This window comes from Archocentrus centrarchus, chromosome 5 (genome assembly GCF_007364275.1).
Source record: "Archocentrus centrarchus isolate MPI-CPG fArcCen1 chromosome 5, fArcCen1, whole genome shotgun sequence".
NCBI lineage: Eukaryota > Metazoa > Chordata > Actinopteri > Cichliformes > Cichlidae > Archocentrus > Archocentrus centrarchus.
The window spans coordinates 7937873-7959466 of NC_044350.1; the positions used below are offsets into that span (position 1 = coordinate 7937873).

Consider the following 21594-nt stretch of genomic DNA (forward strand, 5'->3'; position numbering starts at 1 on the left):
GAATAGCGTTGCGAGACACGTGGTGCCGCTCTGCTGAAGCCTTAGCCTTCTGGACGCAGGTTAACTGTGTAATCTCTGCAACAGCTTTGGGCTTGGAAAAAGTAGTGGCGGTGGTGGTGGTGGTTCTGCTTTGGATTGTGGGGTCTGCATCCACAGCGCTGGGGAGAAACATAAAACAAATAAAATAAATGTTTGGTTTTCCTTATAGCCTGCATATAAATACACACAGTTACAGTCGTATATGTTCAGATTATACATGGCCAGTTTAAAATAATACTAATTTAAGTGCTTTCAGACCATTTTCTCTGAAGCTCTGTAGGTCAGTGGCAGCAGATATCTGTACTGTGGTCATCTCAGGCACGTAGCTTTGGCTGTCAAGCACAGAGGCCCCACCCACCAACTGTTCAAACCTTTTGTTTACATGAGGCAGCCAATCAGAACAAAGATGCCTTAAAAAGAGGGTGTGTCAGGACTGCATCAGGCCCAATACAAGATAACTTAAGGATTATTTTGAATTGTGAATCATCTTTACTTAGTAAAGTCCAAAAATATAATTGTGGAGCTGGAAATGAATATAACAGGCCCAGTTACTTAAGTATTTCTCCATCAAATTTAATACAGTAGCAAAAAATGAAGCATCTGTTGACCTCACCAGTCAGTTTCCATGTTTGTGTGTCCATGAGGAACAGAGCTGGATGGTTGGCTGTCTGTCAGCAGGGGATCGTGGTTTTCTGCTGAACCTGCCTCTGTGAAGACGGAAGCGGGCTGAGTTAAAGTTATTAAATTGTTATTTATTTGTGTTTTAATGTACAGCACTTTGCGTCAGCTGTGGTTGTTTTAAAGGGCTTTATAAATAAAGATGGTATGGTATGGTAAAAATCCAAAGTATGCTGAGTATTGTACTTCCGCTTTAAAGCAAACACTCAGTATCAAGGTGTGCAGTTCTCTGACCGAATGACTAACAGGTGAACTATTGAGCTCACTGGTATATGAGGCGAACACAAGAGAAAAAAACTTTTTATTTAAGTTTGTTTAACTGTTAGTCTGCTGGAATGATGTAATACATGTAGCTGTTTAAATTTGTTATATTACTGACAGATGCTGCATGACCGACCTTGATGAGTGACAACATGCCACCCTTCCTCTACCGCATCTCCAGACTTGACATCTTCAGGGGTCTCCTCCTCTCTCCCAAACAGCAGACGGGTGATTGTTCTGAGCATGGCTGTACTCGTCGTCCTCTTCTTTTGTTCTGCACGGTGCTCGGGTGTTGCAAGACTCTTTGGCTGCTGCAGATAAGGAAAAAAAAAAAAATCAATAAGCATAAAGTATCATTACTTCCTGATTTAGATCAACATAAACTTTGATCCCTCCCTATTGTGAGACTCCTTTTCTCATATTACAAATTCAAGCTACTTTAGGTCAGCTGACTGGGATGTCCAATGAAATTTTTAGTAGTTTACTGGTTTGAATAAGAATGCCCACTCCCCCAGAATTTCATTGTTAGAGTCCATCTGTTTCCAGATACATGGGGGAGGGGCTCTTTCCATCAAACATCTGATCAGTGGAAAGCCACTGCATTTAATTAATAAACAATTTATTGCATATTAATGTATAAATTGATTTAAAATTAAATCACAGTAGAGACTGTATAGCGGAATCATATTTTCAGCTCTTCTCACTGCCTGAATCCAGTATCAAATGCATTTCTTGTACATTGTTTCATGTCTTCTGCTCACTCGGCGTCCTCTCGTTAATAATAACACTTTACATCTTAGTTGCAACTAAACCAAACTGTCTTGGACCGCCAGCAGTGATCATCGAACCCGAATTTGGTCGTCATAAGCGAACGAAATGTATCTTTATGTCAACAATCAAAATGTAGGTTATCTGTTTCCTGTGTGCTGTATGCAGTCTGTAACAGCAGCTGCGCAGCGTGCTTACCTGTGCGTTCTCAGTTTCACTCGCAGACCATTGTGGAGGTTCCGCTGGGTTTATATATTCAAAATAAGCCGATAAATGCTGCAATACACCTCAACGCGACTGTTGTTTTGGATTTCAAATATTCAACCGATACATAACGTCAGACCCGCCCATATCCCCGCCCACCCGAGGTAAAGCACCAATCAGAGGCAGCGGATTGAGCCTGTCGTTTCGATTTGATTTTAGTCAAAGATGAGCATTTTTCTGTCAAGATAATTCCCGTCTTTTTTTTTTAATCTGACCTGCACCTTTGTTCGGTCTGTTCAGCGTCACTTTAATAAAAACTCAAACTGCACCAACGTAATTTTGTGTATTGAACTGTATGATTAAATAAAATACAGATCGTTAGTGGAAGATGCTCATATTCTCGCTGACATCTGCACGGAGCATGTGTCTTTGACGCCAAATGTTTTTCATAATATTTTATCATTGCATGTTCGATGGAAGTTTATTTTCATAACTGAAAAATAATTTTATTTATTTCGTCCATCCACTTCTCCTATTCAGTGTCACGAGCCTGTCACAGGGCTAACACAGAAACATTCACACCTATGGGCACCAATTAACCTAACGTCTTTGGACTGTGGGAGGAAACCCGAGTACCCGAAGAAAACCCACGCAAACATAGGGAGAACATGCAAGCTCCACACAGAAAGGCCAAGGTGGATTCGAACCAAGACCATCTAGCTGTGCGGCAATAGTGCTAACCACCGTGGTGCCTTTCTTTCTGTGTCTGGCTTTCTTTTCCATCCATAAGTCAAAATTTCGGGTTCGAAAATTGAGAAAATAACTCGAAATTTCAAGTTACTAAGTCGAAATTACCAGATAATAACCCGAAATGTTGACTTATGGTTAACAAGAAATATATTGTGCATTTTATTTTTATTTTTTCGATGGCAGAAACAAGCTTCGAAAGTCTTTTTTTTTTTTTTTTTTTTAGAAAAGCCAAATAAAAAAAAAAAAGAAAGAAAGAAAAAACTGAACCAAACATTGAAAATATGATGATTTAGGCAGAAATAAAACCTTCGTTAAAAATGACTTAGGCCATTATTTTAAGAGGGTGACGATATGTTATTTGCAGATACTCTTGGGGTAGAATTGAGAAATATTGGTGCTGTGTCTCCACCTACTGGTTTGGTAAAACACGTTCTTAACCTCCATTACCGTTGATATTAGTGACTGCTTGATTAATTAAATAATTTTTTTTTAATTAAAATTAAACACCATCCATCCATCTTCTTCCGCTTATCTAAATTAGAGTTGCGGGGGGCGAGAGGCGGGGTAGACCCTGGACAGGTCGCCAGCATATCGCAGGGCTGGAGCAACAACGTAACTCCTGAAATGAGTAGATCCTAAAGCTGACCGCCAGTCAAAATGCATATCTAAAGTACAGACCTTTTTTTTTAAACAGTACGAATGCATGCTCACTTTTATATTTGTGTGCTGCTTCATTAGGTTCCTGGTTCGCTGGAGTTTTTCTTTGTGGACATGGTAATTATAAATTGGTCTTGGATGTAAATGTAAATCTGTCCGGTGTATTCAGTTCCACTGTCCTTTTTTAAAATCAGAAAATAGTGTTATACCCCTGCAGGATTTACACCTACTGTACCAGTAAGTCATCTGGTCAATCATAAATCTGTTGCGTGTTACTGTAAACATTTTTTAAAATCCTGGATTCCTGTATCCCGTTTGCAGAAGTTAACATTTCAGTGTTTTGTGGGCAGTGGTAAAATGCTGCTTACAGTAGCTTTTAGAAGATGCGAGAGTCACAAACGAGGAGAGTTAAAACATGCACAGCCTTCTTATAGTGTGTTTAAAGCGGTCTTTTCACAGGCGACACAACTTTGTTTCATGCGCTTGTTTCAGCGGGTCACATAGTCCTCCGTTCTTCCAGGAGATGGTGCAGTTACTCTACTGAAGTTGCTCTAAGGCCCTCAAAGTGATAAACACGTATATAGTTTATTGTATATGAAGCTGCAGCTTTTTAAAATTGAGCGTGGCAGGTCCGATGACACTTTAAACCAAAATAACAGCCGTCTCACAGCCAGTGTGCTTTTAAATCAATATATGGTTATTCTTAAATCTTCATTTACATACAACTATTGTTGCGGTGTTATTACGCACATTTGTAGTCAGATGCTCAAATCCTTTAATTTGTATAATTACAGGAGTGTCATGGACGGCAAATTGTTATTACACTTCCACATATCTGCATCATTGCACCACAAAGTGTCACAGTCACACACGCTGCCGTTTACGCGCAGTCATTAAAATCACTACGGTTCCTTCACCTTTCCTTGTTTGCGGCTCAACGCCGCTGGATTGCTGCGTAAACGCTGTCAGGCTCATGTTTTTGTTGTCGCAAAGTTTGTGAGCGTGAAGGCTTCTTTCTGAGCACTTGAGCGGCGATATGTGAGGTGGGGAGGTGGGGAGGGGCCCTCGGGGTGAGCACACCCCTGCTGCCTGTGTCAGAGTATTTCAGAACAGAGGCCAGTATTTAGGCACTCTTCATGGAAGCTGTACATATGACTTTTTACTGAAGTTCCACTTTAACTTGCGGGGCCATTAGAGGACACTTTTCTGTTTCTCGCGGACCAAGATTACAAGTGACTTTTCTTCTTGTAGAAACTGTGACCACAGGATACTTTTACGCACAGTTGTTACACTCTCGGAAAGGACGATGCCTCGATCTTTCCTGGTCAAGAAATACTTCGCTAAGCAAAAGCCAAACTACAGTGAACTGGAGTGTCAGAATGGTGAGTTACGAGGTTGTTTATTCCTTGAATGAATTATGAAAGCATCTTTACATAAGCCTCGCAAACTAAACATGAAACTATCCCGTTTTTGTTTTTTGTTTTTCCTAACTGTATTAGTTAAGTTCAAGTCAAATGTAAGAAAATTTTCTAAATATGTTGTTAGTCTGGGCCGACCACAAACCAGCCTACTCCGCGATCAAGTCGGGGCCCGTTAGATGCACTTTCCCCCCCTTTCCTTGCACCCAGACAGAGCTCCATTCATGTTACAAGCCCTTGTGAATACGTGGGAGGAAACGGCCCACAGAGCCTTCCCATGGCTCTAACTTTATACTCAGTAAATCTTCAGGAAAAACAAGCAATTGGAACCTAAATCTGTCCAGAACAGAATTCAAGCAGTTGATGAGAGCATATAAGTTTCAAATTGTGGTTTTGCTTTCTGTTGTACAGTAATTTAATGAAATGCTTAAAATTGAAGTGTTCTACTATTGGCTGTAAAACCATCCTCTTTCCTTAATAGACACTTGTCTGGAGAAATATACTCTTGCTGATCTCTCATCAGTGGACAGCACTTCCACTGCCACCTGCTTCACCACAGGTTTGGTGTGGGACCTGAGTGTCCTTCCCACCCTTTACCTGCCTGCCTCCCAAACCGAGCCCTCTGCCACCACAGGTCCCCTGGACCTCAGCTCCCCGTCCAGCCTCAGCAGCAATGCCAGCAGCAGTGGAGAGGAAGATGAAGGGCGCACGTCGGACCCCCCTAGCCCAGAACCCGTACACACATATGGCCCTCGTCAGCGGATGAAATGCACCGGAGTCATGGCTCATATCAGTCCCCCGGAAGAGGAAGAAGAGAGAGAGACCCCTGCCACAGCCTCCAGGCCAGCTTTCCTCTGCAAACACTGCCCCAAAGAGTACACCAGCCTGGGGGCACTGAAGATGCACATCCGCTCACACACCTTGCCCTGCGTTTGCACCACCTGTGGAAAGGCTTTCTCCAGGCCGTGGCTGCTGCGTGGTCACATCCGCACACATACAGGTAAGACCCGTGTCCACACATATTGTACAACACTGCGCGCCATCTCCTACTAGCACATTGTAATCAGTTGTTGACTCACAAATGAAGAAATCTGCATTACTGAAAATCTGTAGCTCTGCGTTTGAGTTGACGTCATTGTTAGTCAGCAGGTCACTCCCTTATCATTCACACTGTGAAGTGTAGCAGCAGGATATCCATGACAATCAATCTGATGAACTCAACACTCAGTCAGCAGACATTATCACACAGGGAAGCCCTCTGTAGACCCTGCTCTCATTGATTATGCATTGTGTTTAATGTCTCAGCAACAATGACTTGTCTGCTAATTATCTTATCACTACTACTGAAGATCACGGCAGAATGAAGGGACAAAAGGTTTGAGGAAAGCCTGAGGGCTCCCTGCTATCACTGAGCACTCAGTACCTGCAGCAACTTGTTAGCGTAATCTTGTTTGCCGCTGATTAAATCATGCTAATTCAGTCAGGCTCCGACCCCACCAGTCTACCATGTGATTCTTTATTATCTTCACAATGTGAGTGTTGTGTGTGAGGTGTTAATGGAAAGCGCTTGTGAACTGTCCCTAGCATAGCATTTGTAGTCACATCTAGAGGGAGTTGCAGTGAAGTCAAATGTTTCCCAACCTTTTCCCTGCAGGTGAGCGCCCGTTCTCCTGCCCCCACTGCAACCGGGCTTTCGCTGACCGCTCCAATCTACGGGCTCATCTGCAGACCCACGCCGAGGTAAAGAAGTACCAGTGCGGCGTGTGCTCTCGCACCTTCAGCCGCATGTCACTGCTGCAGAAACACAGCTCCTCAGGGTGCTGCTCCACTTCGGTGTGAGACGGCATGAGGGAGACAGAGGGGACCCACTCAGAGCTAAGAGCGGTGGAGGGCTTGCAGCCATGGAGAAGAGGTTTTCACGAGCGTGTTGGGGACCTATAAGGCCACAAAGAGCATGAAATGGCCTGCTTTAAGAGACCTGGATGGAATTAAACCTCATTATGGATCTGACTTTACAAGCCTCTTTTTTGCCATTAAAAAAACAGCTGACAAGCTGTTTTTTTTTCTCCCAATATAGTCTGAGGTCTTGAGGCTGGACCAAATCTGAACTGAACTATGCACACTCACTTGATATCAGCTCCTGTGTTGCTATTGTGCCCATTCCAAACACCAAATATGTAGTGAACTCATTGGGGTAAGAGGTGTTCTTTCCTGTCTCTGTCCCGGTGCCGGTCAGCTCAGGATCATGGCCAAGACACAGCTGCTCAGAGGTAGGGGTGCGTGGGTGGAATAAATCTCTTAGCGTGTCTCAAAACACTCACACACACACACACACACACACACACACACACACACACACACACACACACACACACACACACACACACAATCGAATGCACACACAGCTGTCCTCGGTACTGCGGTGTAGATAGACGAGGTGCTAACAGGTGCTATAGCCCTGACCCTCACTGGTTGATAGCAGGTGACTTCCACTGCCCTTGGTTTGCTTAAGAAAAAAGAGGAAGCATGTCATCACAAAAGAATGGCACCAGTTAGTGTTTTCTTCACCAGCGGGGATCATTTTAAGCCTCTATTTTGGCTACATCTAAACCTTCTCTTTAATCTGATCAGTTTAAGAGATAGGAAAAGCCGTTTTGTCTGTTATTTTCCAAAGGAGTTTCACTGTGCAGCTCTGCCACGCATTCTAGGTTACCACAGTGTTAATAATTTCAGCCAAAGCCATATAACTAAATGTGTGCCTTGAAATTATATTACTTTTGAAACCAAAATGTGCCTTTTTTTTTTTACCTCATTTAGTAGTCATGGCTTAAAAAAAAATGATTGCAGTATTATTAGAAATTAGTTCTATAAAGTTTTAAAATGTAATAAGGCTGGGACCAAAGAATTTTATAGTTTACAGCATGGAGACACGGTTGCCTATTATGTGATGAGGACCCTGTAAATGGACAGTACAAAGATGACTTTTTTTTTTTTTTTAACTTTCCTGAACATTTTATGGCTGTGTTTAATAGTGCAATGTGCAAATGATGTGTTATGTCATATTTTTGTACTATGCTTGTGTGTTCACTTCCTATTTCCTGTATGTCGCAGCTGATACCTTTCCATTCAATAAAGTAATTTATGTTTATTAAAACTTGCTTTGGCATTTACTTTAGGGGGAGAACTGCTAACCTGCTGTTTTATCTGCGCTTTGATATGATGAAATGAGTGTGCCTGTGAAGTGTCGGTTCATGAAACTCTGTTTGATCATTAACTGGGAAATTTCTGCTCAGCGCCTTTTAATTAGGGAGTGAACTGACCAGGATGTTGAAACTGAACTGCAGATGTGCAAGTGAACACACTGTGCCGGTGATGGACGGGAACAACTGCATGCACCTGCTTCCAGTTTGCACCTGCCATCCACTTCTCACTGTCACTGTGCAAACACTGTCCATGAGATTGGACAGTTAAAAGAGAACTCACGTGAAAGTCAACTTCTCTTTCCTCCATTAACCCCAAGATTAAAGCAGTATGTGCTCACCTGCACCTTTTCAGATGATCTTAAGGTGGAATTCTTGTGACGTCGCTGCTTGATTGCAGTGTAAATATATTGTTCCCTCTCCAGGGAGAGTATAACATTCACCTCTTCTTCTGCCTAGACAGTGAGTCAGAGACTTTTTAGCCTGATTCTTTAGGTTCCCATGGCTCTTGTGCTCACAGTCAGTAAGTCAGGCCACTAGTCAATCCAGCAGTCAGTTAGTTGCTGTTGGTGTGCGTGGGCTGAGACCCAGCTGGGCCAGTACAGAGTGAGGTAAGGTGTTCCACAGTAAAGTTCCTTATTTCCTTTTGAGTCAGGGAAATGTGTTCACAGCTACCAGCCAGGACGCCGTCTGCAGCATGTAGCAGTGACTCACCTCATACGCTCTTCAAATGAGATTGCTTATACAGATTCTCAAACATCTGTGTGCAAACATCAACCAAGTCCAACGTGAAAATAATGTGAGGTTGATTGCAGTTCCTTTTGCCCTCATGTTCTCATGTGTTTTACTCATTGTGCTCTTGGATAAATGGACTATTAAAAGCTCAGCTGTTGGATGTTAGCTCAGTCTATTTTGATGATGTCAGCTGGTATGTCCCGAGGTCAGGGTGTTAGCTCTGGCAGCAGAGACAACTGAAACAAATCCCCTAATTAAACTTTATTCTCAAGTTTGCTCACTGATTGACTTTTAATTTTGATTTTCATCTCTTGTCATCATCTAAGATTTATAGGACACAGCAAAGATGTGTGATCTGCCCAGAAAAGCAAAGGCCTTTACATCTTTTTGGTCCAAGTGTTTTATTCCTCGGACAAATCTTGCTTTCCTCTACCTTTTTGTAACTAGGTCAGCATTTTTTCCAGATAGTGCGCAGCCTTATTCATTTCCTGGATAAACACACACATTTCAATTTCTTTGCTGCATCGCAACTTACTGTACTTCTTTCTGCCTTTTTTTTAATAGAGAGAATTAAAAACACAACATGCTCTCCTTCCCTTGCTCCTCGGGGAGAGTGGAGGCCTGGATCTGAAATCTGAGAACGTTTTCCTGCTGTGTGCTTTACAGTGCCAGAGCACTCACTGTAATTTACCAAAAGTGGCTGCTATTTATGCCATAAAGCATGTGTTTAACATTCCTGAACCCCACTGTGTTTGTGTATTCCTCGCTCACTCGCTTGCACTCTCCCACTCACTCTCTGCCTGCCTCTATGGCTGTATGTCTATTTATGTGTGTGTGTGTGTGTGTGTGTGTGTGCAAATAGTGAGTGGAAATGGTCCCTACAGAGCAGCAGGCCTTTCCCTCTTCACAGGAGGATCATCTCTCCCCCTCTGAGACAAGGCGGACAGGAAGTGGGAGTTTACATTGGCCTACTTTACCCAAAAAAGCAGCCCTGGGTCGAGAAGCTGAAGAGCTCGTGTGGTGTTTCTGCTGCTGCACTTTGCCAGTGCCAGCGCCATGTCCCATCCCCCCATCAGCTGTCCCACCCATGGCTGCTCTTTCAGCCAAGTTTTTGGGGTGGAGTTGGGTGGCCAGGAACTAAAGAGTGGCCTTCACTGCAGCAGCAGTTAGGGCTCACAGGAGACAGGAAGGAGCTGTCAGCATCTCATAAACAGGACTCATCCTGCACTCATGACACACAAGACCTGGAGAGAAGTCTCCCAGGAAGAGGACTTCAGACCCCTACTTTAACTCCAGACTATTGCTTAGTCTGATGCCTGCTGCCCCTCTGGTTGATCTTTAACACTAACATGGAATATGCATAGCTAGCTTGTCACATTTGAGATGTTACTGTCACTTGACAGAAGGATGATGATCACTAGTGGACAAGTCCAAACAAAGTATTTTACCCTGGAACTGCACCGTGTAAAAACTGGGATTCTCAGAGTTTTGATTTAGGGAGCCATCAACTGATCGATCAGCACACAGGAAAACCAAATTGTATAAAAATGTGTTTGTAATGCATCTGTTTAGGGGTTGTTGGTATATTATGGTAAAAATACAGCAGAGTAGTCTTTCCTTGTCAAACCTGAGCATCATGCAAAATGTTAGTAACGGTCACCACTGACCGGTGCACCACACTTTGAGAACCCTGGGCATAAAAGATAACATCAGATGTGGCGTGTATGTGTGAAAAGGAAGTAATCTATGGGAATGGAAACAAAGCAATGCTCATCCTTCTACACTTAAGAATAAAAAGGCTACTCAGTTTTAATAAGTATACTCCCCCCCAACACCTCTCACCTCATGTGTCACTCCCCTGGCTTCCCCCACCAAAATTAGCACCTCTCAATTTCTATCACCTTGCTTAAGAGCAGCTCATTACTCTTGAATGTTATGGTCTTAATAACCTTCCCTAACATTTGGTGAAAGTTTGTTTTTTCCCCTCAGAGATCTTGTGAAGCTCTGTTGTCTCACTCTTAACACAATCAGAGTTTGAACTAGTGATGCAAATGTCAGAATGCAGAGCTAATTCCTCTGTGCTGAGCTGCAAACAGGCCAGAGACACAACCACTGCATCTGGTAAATAAGAAGGCCAACAGCGGTAACACCACAAGTATGCTTAATGATGGATTTGATCAGGCTGTGGAGTTGCCCCAAGGCTGGATTGGAGAAGTGGTTGGGTGGGTTGGGGGATTGGGGGGGGGGGGGGGGGGGGGGGGGGGCATATTAAAGAGTAATGAATCACACACTCAGTCACAGGGTCGCCGGCTATGAATGTGCTCTCTGTTGGTTTTCCTGGAGCCTGGAGTTTACTAACTGATGACGCAGGCTGGACTTGATCAGAGACATGTGTTGCTGCAGATTCGATGCCAGTGAGAAGCATAGCGAGAAAGAGGGGAGAAGGGGGAGAGGTAGAAGGATGGACGGCGCCTGAGCTCTTTGCTTTTTCCGCCATGTGTCCTTCTGGGTACTGGTTCAGACTGTGACTGATGGGGTTGGAGGGGAGATGGAGGGAGAAAATGGACCTCACTTAAACATGGGGACAGGAAGCAAGAGATTCTCTGAGTATCCTGACCTAGCTTTTTTTTTTTTGACTATCATTACTCCCAAATTCTTGTGTGACATCTCAGCAAGCTCAGAGCAGCATGTCTACTTGACACAACAGCAGCCAAAGCAGAGTTTTCTCTACCGTGAAATGAAAAATAAAATGAGTCCTCTCAAACCAAACATGATGAGTCTACAGCATGGACTGTATATAAAAGATAGATGCCTGTGACATAACCCATTGGTTTGTGGACAACTACTTAGAAGCCTGGACTATTTTTGGAATCAGAAGCAAACATATTAGGAGCGCGAGGAGTGCTAAATTATTACTTCTTGGATGGTCTGGTCAAACAAATAACCACAAAGCAAGATATTATTTCCAAAAGGCATCAACAACATAGTCAATAATTCCAGTAAAACGACTTCAAGCAGCTGCAGGGAAGCTTAGCAAACAGCTAGCAGTACAGCCACCTGTATTGGCATCCACCTGTTACTCCAGGCTGTTCCTCAAAGAACCACGCCTCTACCAATGAATAGGCTGAGGTTGCTGCTTGGTCAACAGCCAGCACGCATCTTTGCTCCTATGGTAGTGGTGCTTTTAACTTAATGCTAACATTAGCATGCTACCTTGTGCATGTGTAGGAAAGTTAACTTTGCTTGTTAGAAAGAAACACAGAGTACATAGACTCGCGGGTCCATATAAACTATCGTTGCTGGTACTGCAACTTAAGCATGCGTGTCCATTTCATGCTTAGAACAGGCAAAGCGTGATGTCCACATGGGTGACCAGCAGGTCTGTTACACACTTTGCCGTGACACTGGGTTGGGAATAGTTATACACAAGGTGATTGAAGGGTTCTTCAAAGGAATTAAATAATTCTCCAGAGGGAATGTGAATACATCACATTTCAGTCTGAGCAGAAGTACAGAAATTGTCATTATGACTCATTTCTAAAACTATAGAAAGTTACCACCAACTGTTACGCTAATACATAATAATCCTCTCCACCTGCCAGAGGAGGAAATATCACCTGTTTGCTACAGCAGAGTGCACCTGAGCATATTTTCCCAGACAAAGTTCAAAACGACGTTGAGCTGTTGCCTGAGGCCTTAAAAGAGTATTATGAAAGAGGTAATGCAGACTTGGGCCCACACGTTGGAACATGTCACTGTGTAACCGTGTGTAAACAGAATCAGGCGGTGTGCTGGGAAACAGATTTCCTCCTCGCTTGCTGCTAACTTTTCAAGATTTTGATTTGCTGAACATAGAAAGCTCTGTGTGAAAGTGAGATATGCTTACTTGGGCATGCCAGCTCATGCCATGTCTAAATGTGTTGTACACTTGAATATCACTAACAGAATTGCTAATTGAGTCATGATACTGTCTGTGGCATGTCATTTCCCATGAATGTGTCATTTCCCATAAACCACACCAGCATGAGAAACAGCCCTATTTGGAGCAGGAATAGGAGTTTGGTTTGTCGCTGACGAAGTGGAGGATATCCAAGGCTTCCCATTTGTTCAAATGGAGATCAAAGAAAGTTAAAGCTGGAGGCAGTGCACCGCAGGAACAGATGCATGGCATCCAAACACTTCCCTGAGACAGTAAACAGCAACAATGTTCCTCATGTACACACGCTCACACAGAGATTACAGGCAACAGCTGTCATAATGTCATCAATCATTGCTCAATCCTACATCTTCAGATAAACACACGCAGACGTAGGTGAACACAGGCATACACACTGAGAAGTTGTCTCCTGCGTGGGAGGCCTTGAGCAGCAGCTGTTAATGATGGAAAACACCCGACACTCCCACCGACACCCCACAGACCGTCCTGTCATTGTGACACACCGAGGGCTGCTGACTCCCCAAAGGCTCTGAGGCTCCGGGCCAGGACAAGAACGATCTATTCATCAGCAGTCCAGCTTTCAAACAACTCCACCAACCACACAGAGAAGCGGTTGATTCTGCACAGTTGGTTCCCAAACAATAGATACACACAGGCCAATAAGCAAGCACTCGCACAATCCCAAATCTATGCACGCACAGAGACACATGCACACAGTACTGCACATGTTGAAGCCATTATCCTGTTGCTTGTTAAGTCATTACTCTATAGCTTGTTATTTTCTCAAGCAAGAGAAAGCAATCTATCCACAAAGGAGTGCTGAGAGATTTGCCACCCGACTGAGTCCTGGGATATGGGAAGTTACCCTGAAATTTGAGGAATGTGGTGAGGTCTGAAACCTAAGGAATACAGAAAATGATCATCTACTGGAACAGTGAAGCTTCTTTCCTGGAGTTTCCAATTTGGAGCTGGAGCCAAGATTGTGAGAGAAGTCCACAGGGAGGGAGTATTATAGACATTACTGATGACAGCGCAGAAAAGTTTCAGTCCACCAATGGGAAGAGGAGGAACTGACATAGTCTGAGAGCTTTGACTTATTCATGGTGGATCTCAGACATCTGGTTTCCATTTCCCTCCTCTCCCAAGACAGTGAATGCTGGCAGCCGGGCTTTTCAATGAAATCGTCTATTCAACTTCCTGTGCTATCAGTTTAGCATAAGTGTGTGTGCCACAAAGAGCAATGAAAGCAATTCTCAGCACATAGACAGTTATTAAAGTGAACTGCGCTGCTTTCTTCCAGGGTTTATTTTTAGTTTCCCAGCTCCGAGCCCTGACGCCACCCTCAAGGTTTATTGGCACTCCATGAGCAGCCATTTTCACAGCATCCTCTCCACAGCAGGAAAACCCATGAGCCAGCACACTCTCACCACACTGCTAATGAGTGACACATGTCCCTCCCCACCCCCCCGGCTCCCCAAACCCTACCGCTGACACTTCCAGATCAAAGCCCTCGAAGTGAAGTTTCACACCCAGACCCCCACCCACCCACCATCCACCTACTCTTTGACACACAAGCGACATGTCTGAGGGCAGCCAAATGGTGACGCACCTGTCCTTTCTACATTTAACGCAAGCAGTAGTGTCGCTGTCTTCCAGTTACACTTTCAATGTGTATTCCAGCTGTGGATAATATGAGATCAGATAACACTACGCAGATATGGTGCATATCAGTGGGAGACATGAGTAAGACACCGATCACTGTGATGAAAAATATTCATCTGCACCAAAGCCAGTGGGTGGACAGATTAAGGAGAGGAAATGGAATCACAGAAACCCGATTGTGAAAGTCTGGATCAACACTGAATCTCTCGCCCCATGAATCTTGAGATCCTTTTCATTAATCTAACCGCCTCACCCATCCACCCATCTCGAGCTGAAATACTGTCCGAGCCACACAGCCGAAGGGCGTCGAGAACAGAGCAGGCAAGGGAGGGGAGTAGGGGGCTAGCCAGGGCGAAGGCAGGAAATCCCAATGCAGCATGAACTATTTTCCTCCATAGTTCCACCAGAACAGCTCTTTGTACCAGCCCCCCACCCCACCCCCCTCTATTGGGCCTCTGTCTCTGACAGCCATCCACTGCTGTTCTATGAGGCAACCGCACCACCACCGCCACCACCACAGTGAAAGAAACAATCCAAAACTCTCTCTCACACACACACGCACACACACACACACACACACACGCACACACACACACACACACACACGCAGTTCACTTGTGGGCCGTTACTCAGCAGTGCTGGGGGTGGACGAGCAGGGATCAAAAAGCTTGGGGTTCCCCTCCATCTCAGTCCAAAGTCCCACTGTGGTTAGACCGTAGACAGAGAGGCACCTTACTTTACATAGAGCCCCCAAATTCCAAAAACACACAAGCATAGAGAAGAAGAAGAAGAAGCACAAAAACTGCACGAAAACTGCCTCCATTTTTTTGCAATGCAAATTCAGTATAGGGTAAAATGATCTGTAACAAATGGACTCTTTTTCTTTCTCGTTCTTCTCGTCAAACATTCCTTGGCAGTAACTCTCCATCTCCTCACAGTATCACTTGATCATTGAGAACACACATGGTCTTCATGTGACTCCAATGAAGAGATGGCTCTGCGGAGGCATGAGGCAACAAAAGTCAATTTTGTCTTGGACTCTCATTTCACAGTGACACACATTCCACTTCATTAGGACTGAGCCGTTAGAGGAATGACAGCAATTCAGGTCAGTGACACTGGTGGAGAAATATCCGTGTTAAACTTTCAGCCACAAGACACACTGAATACGTGTTCCCGCATTGCAACATCAAATCCAGACACAGTGCTGATTTGTTGCAGAGCAAGAACCAGGTCTGTGATTGACTTGGATTTATTTTATGCACCACTGAGACCCCATGCAAAGACCGAGAGGCCTCCAAAAAAAAAAAAAAGCCCACAGCAAGGCTCTTTTTTCCTAAGACAAACTCATAGCTGTAGAAGAGGGAAGTGTGAGTATACGGTGGGTGGGAGTAAGCAAGGCACCTTGCAACAGCTGGTCTGAATTATCCGTGGGGTCGGGGGCAGTCGGCTAGGGGGGGGATGTGGAGGGGAGGTGTGGAGACTCCTGGCGCCAGGATCGGGCCAGCAGGTCAGGGAGGATGACGATTACCAAAATACTAGCAGACAGCCATAGCCTTGCAAAAAAAAGAAGGGGGGGGGGGGGGGGGGGGGGTTCCTGGCTCACACTGCTCACAGCTACAGGATGGGCAGGCAAGTGGACGAACATGGAGGGAGCCTCTGTGTGTTTGTGTGTGTGTGTGTGGGACGCTCCTACTTCCACTTCCTATGAGATAGCCCCTTCCTGTCATTGAGAAACATAGAGAAACACCGTGTTAATGACTGCTAGGTGAAATGACCTTTAGTTTGTGAGGGAACACAATAAAGCAAGAGTGGCCCAAAGGTGACTTTATAACATAGAAAAATTTAGAAAGTTCTCTTTCATAAAATAGAACTTATTTTTTCCCCCTGTATAATAGCAGAAAGCAGCTGCCTACAAGGTGCAGCTCACTCATAAGGTTCCTTTTGTGTTTCCTCTCAGGCTGAACTGATCACATGTGAACGGCTTCAAAACAGATTGTGCTTATCTCATGGCGTCCTCTGCTGGTGAACTGTGTAAAGCTACATCGACAGACAGAATTATTCAGTGGGAGACATTATACATGTGTGTCATATCTATTTGTGATCATAATTATTTGTGCCAGGATCTTCAGATATAAATGTATTACCTCCCCTCTTGCACTGCTACTGTAACACGGTCCTTTCTCCTGTGAGGATAAATAAAGAATTATCTTATTTCAATGATCTGCAAAGACGTAAAGTCATTATGTTCAGAAGAGCATTATGCAAATCATATATATCTTAAAATGAACTCAGATCTCACAGATACTTAATTTGACACTAGCTTTTTTTTAACCTGCACATACTTCAGCCCCAAAAATTCACAACTCTAAGAGAGCATAGTCCTATACAATAACTTCTCTCTTGGAAAATTGCAATGCTCACATCATATTCATTGACACTATTTTAAAAATGTTACATCAAGCGATCACTTGAAGTTACAGCATAGCCGTGCACATCTGTGACTCTGGAGACTAAATGTTTCATTACATCTGGGATTTGTTAATGTCATTTATCATAAAAAAAAATGCTTAAGTGTTCTTATGAAACTACAGAAGATACTGCTGTGTGTTATTTCTCAGCATACTAAAGTAATCTTATTAATATTATTATATAGCATATATATATATATATATATATATATATATAGCAGTGAGTTACTAAATCCCGCATTTTCCTTCGGGTGAAGCTGGATTTACAAACAAGGTCGCTGAATATTCAGCCAAACAACTGTAAGTACTCGTTAAAATAGCTCAATTTCTATCTCCACATTTTTAAAAACAAACAACATCAACTCTCCACATTCAAAGCAGCTTTGTAGATCTGTTTGTACAGCAGCAGTAGAAGTAGGGCTTGTTTACTTGAGAAATCTGCACAGTTTTTCTTTCAACGTGAAAGCATAAATATCTGTAATCCACACATGCTTTGTCTGACTTTGAAATGACTAAAGCTCATGTAAATCACTGTGTTTTTGAAATCACTGCACACTGGCTGCCACAGACTGATTAAATGAGCACAAATAAAATCACCTGAGATCAGTCAAAACTGCTGTTTTACCCACCAGCTCTGCAGTTTTGATGCAAATGCTGACATTTTACTCTCTGCGGGTTCCCCCATGTTTCCTGTCTGTCTTCTCTGCTCCTATCTTTCTAGCTTTTTGAAAAGCTGGGGAAAAAGGTAAGGAAGGTAGAATCCTGTGATTAATGCTTTGTAGCAGCAGAGGGTAGCATTGATCCAAATTGCAACAGCTTCCACTAAAAGGGCAAATATCGCTCACATTTTCAGTCCCGTTATAACTGACTCAGAGCTGACACGAAGGCCTGTAACTCTCTTTATACAGAAGCTATGATTTGTTTGCAGATTCCGATTTTCCATCCTCTCTGATTGGCAGTCAGCCACAGTTAAGGATACTTAACTCCAACCTCTGATGTTCACACTATTCTGGTACTGCCAATTAGGAGATGAAAACAGACCACTAACACACTGTCGTATTGTGAGAGAAGAGGAAGACTGAGACACATACACGGTGCCAGCTGTCCGAGTGTCTGGCCTGCTGCCGGGAAGTAGCACTTCTCTGAATGCCAAGCTGATCCTTCTGTTACATCTCGGAGAGTGAAGCAGGAGCACGGAGCTTTCCCTCAGGACTCTCTTCACCTGCTCCCGCTCCAGCTTCTTGCTGCTCAACATCCTGCGGCCACACATACCTCAGACTAGCTGTTAAATGTTGGCAGCATCTCTCAAAGGCCTGGGAGGAATGTTTAGGTGGGTCCGAGGTTGATGCCATCTGCCGGCACTGGAAAACTAGAGCCGAGCAGTAAATCCCAAACACAGTGGCGATGAAAACCTTCTCTAAAGTGAAATGACAGGATCATCAGTGGAGGCCATGGCTTTTATTTTCTATCATTATTTGGGTGAAAGAAACATCTTCACATTATACTCTTCACTGTGAGCGGGGCTTACTTTACAGGACAGGAGAAGACGTTTGAATGATTGGAATAAAAGGAGGAATCTGTGAAAATATGCAAAGAACACATGGAACAGCTCAGAATGCTTTAATCTTTATCAGCTGTCAACATAAATCATAAACTTTTGGTCTGATTAGTTCATTTGACCACAGTTAATCACATATAACTACAACAATTCCAGTAGTAACACCGCAAAGTCCAGCATGAATTTTTACTGTGGCCATAAAAGCAAAGATGCAGAAAAATATTACATTTTTATGACTATAAGGAACATGGGAATGAAAGCACATGAATTTTTACAGTAAATAGTGTTTAATAGAAAAGCAGTAATCAGAAGTGTCAAATAAACTAAACTAACTAAAACTGTAAATTCGGTTGTGAAAACATTTGTTGTCATTAACTAAAATGAAGCTAAAAGCTAAAACTAGGTGTGAAAAGAAAACATTTTAGTTAACAAATAAATACTAGACTTTCAAAATGATGTCTACCTAAAAACAAGCTCAAATTTAAGAAATAAACTTAATTTTATTGTTTCTCAGTTTAGTCAAATTTGCTAAAACAGGTGCTGAGAATAACACTGGAACTAGTAAAAACTAATGATGTTGTTTAGACTTTTTTAAACAATAAAAACTAAGGAGGAAATCCACCCTGGAAACTAACTGAAACCAGACTGAACTGAAAACAAAAAAAAACTCAAAAGGAAATTGGATTATAAGCTAATTTAATAATGCAAAAAATGTAATAACGCTGGCTGTGAGAAAAACACTCAAACAGTTCTGAACAGATGTTTTGCCAGTTTGCTGGTCTGGAGCGTTCAGGTGTGCGTTAACACGGTGCCAAGGAAGAAAGACATCAGCGTTTCCAAACAGTGCAAACTCCAATGATTATTCACAAGTAGAAAACATTCAAGACAGCTGCCAGTCTGCCCAGCAAATTCATCCCAAGAAAAAAGAAAACATTTAAAATTTTGAATTTCATGACAGCACAATTAGAAAAAGACTGAACAAATATGGCTTATTTGGAAGGGTTGCCAGAAGAAAGCTTTTTCTCTCTAAAAAATAACTTTGCAGCACAGCAGACAGACGAGACCAAAGTAGAGATGTCTGGCCATAATGCACAAACACCTCATACACCTCATATTGCACGGTTGCAGTGGTGATAATTTGGGCTTGTTTTGCAACCACAGGACCTGGGCACCTTGCAGTCTCTGAGTCGACCATGAACTCTTCTGTACACCAAAGCATTTTAAAGCCAAATGCAATGTCATATGTCTGACAGCTAAGGCTTGGCCCAAACTGACAAGGATCCCAAGCACAGCATCAAATCTACCATATAATAGCTGAAAAAGAAAATAATCTAGAGGTGCAAGGACCCAGTCAAAGTCCAGACACCAGCATGACTGAGATACTGTGGTGGGACCTTCAAAGATAAACTAATGTCCACAAATCTCAACAAGCTGAAGCTGAGCGGTGAGACACGCTACTAAAAGAACTGTTTTTACTCAGCATTTTTACCAAAACCATTTCTGGGTTTTTGTTTGATGACTTTGTCAGAATAACTCAGGAAAACTATGACTGATCGGGGAGGCTTACCTTGCAGACACAAAGCTGCAGATCTGTATTTTTTAACAGTGCTTTAACCTTTAAAAATTCATGTTTACAAGAACGATAGTGAGTAATAATGAAAAAAAGGGTCAGCAGTTTTTGATTTCATAATAATCCATTTATTTACCCTGCAGATTTTGGTCAGCAGGCAGCATTTTCCCAAAGGGCTCAATCATAAAACCTCAGTTGTATTTCTGACTTATATAGATGATATTATGCAGGGGAAGGTTGTGAGTCACTAAAAGGTATTTTCCCTAAATCTAATATATATATATATATAATGCTTTGATAATGCTTGAGCTGAGTGACGTGTGTCAGTCATCTCGGATTCTGCCTGGAAACAATGTGGAATAACTGAACTCGATGGTGCTTGTGCAGTTTCCACAGGCCGACAGGTGAAATGTTGCATGGCAGAGATGCTGATGGTGTTGGTGTGGATGAGTGCATATTGGTGTATGGGCACGTACATGTAAAGGAAACATACAGGGCACTTGGAGCCTGTGTAAACTGTGAAAGAGCTGCCACGCGGCCTGCTGAAATGCCTTTCATTGTGACAGCAGTTCTGTCTAAACAGCGATTACGGTCAGAGGCCGAAGCGCTGCCACCCGTATCCCTGGGCGTCTTTAACAGACTCTCAACGGGGCTGACAGTAAATTAGGGGAAGCTATGTCTACCCTGACAGTGAGATGCTGTAGGTCACTGGCTGAAGGTCTTTCCAAGCAGCTAGACAGGTTTCCCTTCCAAGTCTATTTAAAGTCAAGCAGACCAACTGAAGTCATGGCGTACTGTTTAGAAACAGTGATTTCACTGGAACCAAAATACAAGCGATCAAAAACGTGGAGGGATACCATCATGGGACCTGAAATGTTTTGTAATGCATCCACTTAGCATTTTGCAGTGATTTATCTGACAGTAATGCAGGTAATAGAAATGAGGTAGACAAACTGTAAAGTCCAGTCATGAATCATTATACTGAGAACAGACATCATCAACTAGCTTACAGTTCACAGATGTATTCGTGTTCGTCCCTGTTCTGTAACTTTCCTGAGCAAACAGCTTACAGACAGCAAAAATGCTAAAGACTGACAAACGGCTTCAGCTCAGTTTACTTTCCATCATCACGCAGTACAAAGCAAGCGAATCTCACTGCAGTGGATTCTTTTTAGTGTGTTTAAATGAAGCTTTTGGGCTCGTGAGTGATATGTCTGTGTGCCCATGCAGCCTCGTTAACCCTTTCTTCCAACTTTATTAGATAGGGGTGGGGGGGGGGGGCAGCGGGGCTGTCACTGAGATCCTGGAGTGCGTCAGATTGTCTGCGGGCCTGTGTTTGGATAAGGCTGTACGCCCATTGTTTCTGATGCCCCAGCTGGGCCGAGGTATGCCTCCATGCTCCTGAAATAGAAAGACAGCTGAGGGCTGCCATGCATACTGAGGGCAGGGCCGGCCGGGCCCACTGACCCAGACCACATCTTAGCACAATGAGAGACGGAGTATTGTCTGGAGCCAGAGGCTAATAGCTGAGGTATCAAACGCCCCAAATGGATTGCTAAAAGACTGATTAACTCCGCTGCGTGTTATTGTTGTCTGTGTATGGGTAAACGTATGGGTGGGTTGGAGCGGAGCGGGTGTGGCGGAGTAATTGGGGCTTTGGGGTGTGTTTCTGCCACGCGACTGCCC

General features: G+C 43.4%; 1 protein-coding gene across 1 annotated transcript; it reads left to right on the forward strand.

The window, feature by feature from the left end:
- The first annotated feature begins 4424 nt into the window (after positions 1-4424).
- snai1a (snail family zinc finger 1a) lies at positions 4425-7923 on the forward strand. The gene is made up of 3 exons (XM_030728451.1): positions 4425-4739; positions 5257-5775; positions 6430-7923. Exons 1-3 carry the CDS (start codon positions 4664-4666, stop codon positions 6612-6614), a joined length of 780 nt encoding a protein of 259 aa, XP_030584311.1. The 5' UTR covers positions 4425-4663; the 3' UTR covers positions 6615-7923.
- Positions 7924-21594: the final 13671 nt, after the last annotated feature.

What these genes read in the sequence shown, in the direction of transcription:
- snai1a (XM_030728451.1), top strand. Translation starts at nt 4,664, where the DNA reads ATGCCTCGATCTTTCCTGGTCAAGAAATACTTCGCTAAGCAAAAGCCA. An exon ending in TGAACTGGAGTGTCAGAATG is followed by an intron (nt 4,740 to 5,256) that starts GTGAGTTACGAG and finishes TTTCCTTAATAG; the next exon opens with ACACTTGTCTGGAGAAATAT. An exon ending in TCACATCCGCACACATACAG is followed by an intron (nt 5,776 to 6,429) that starts GTAAGACCCGTG and finishes TTTTCCCTGCAG; the next exon opens with GTGAGCGCCCGTTCTCCTGC.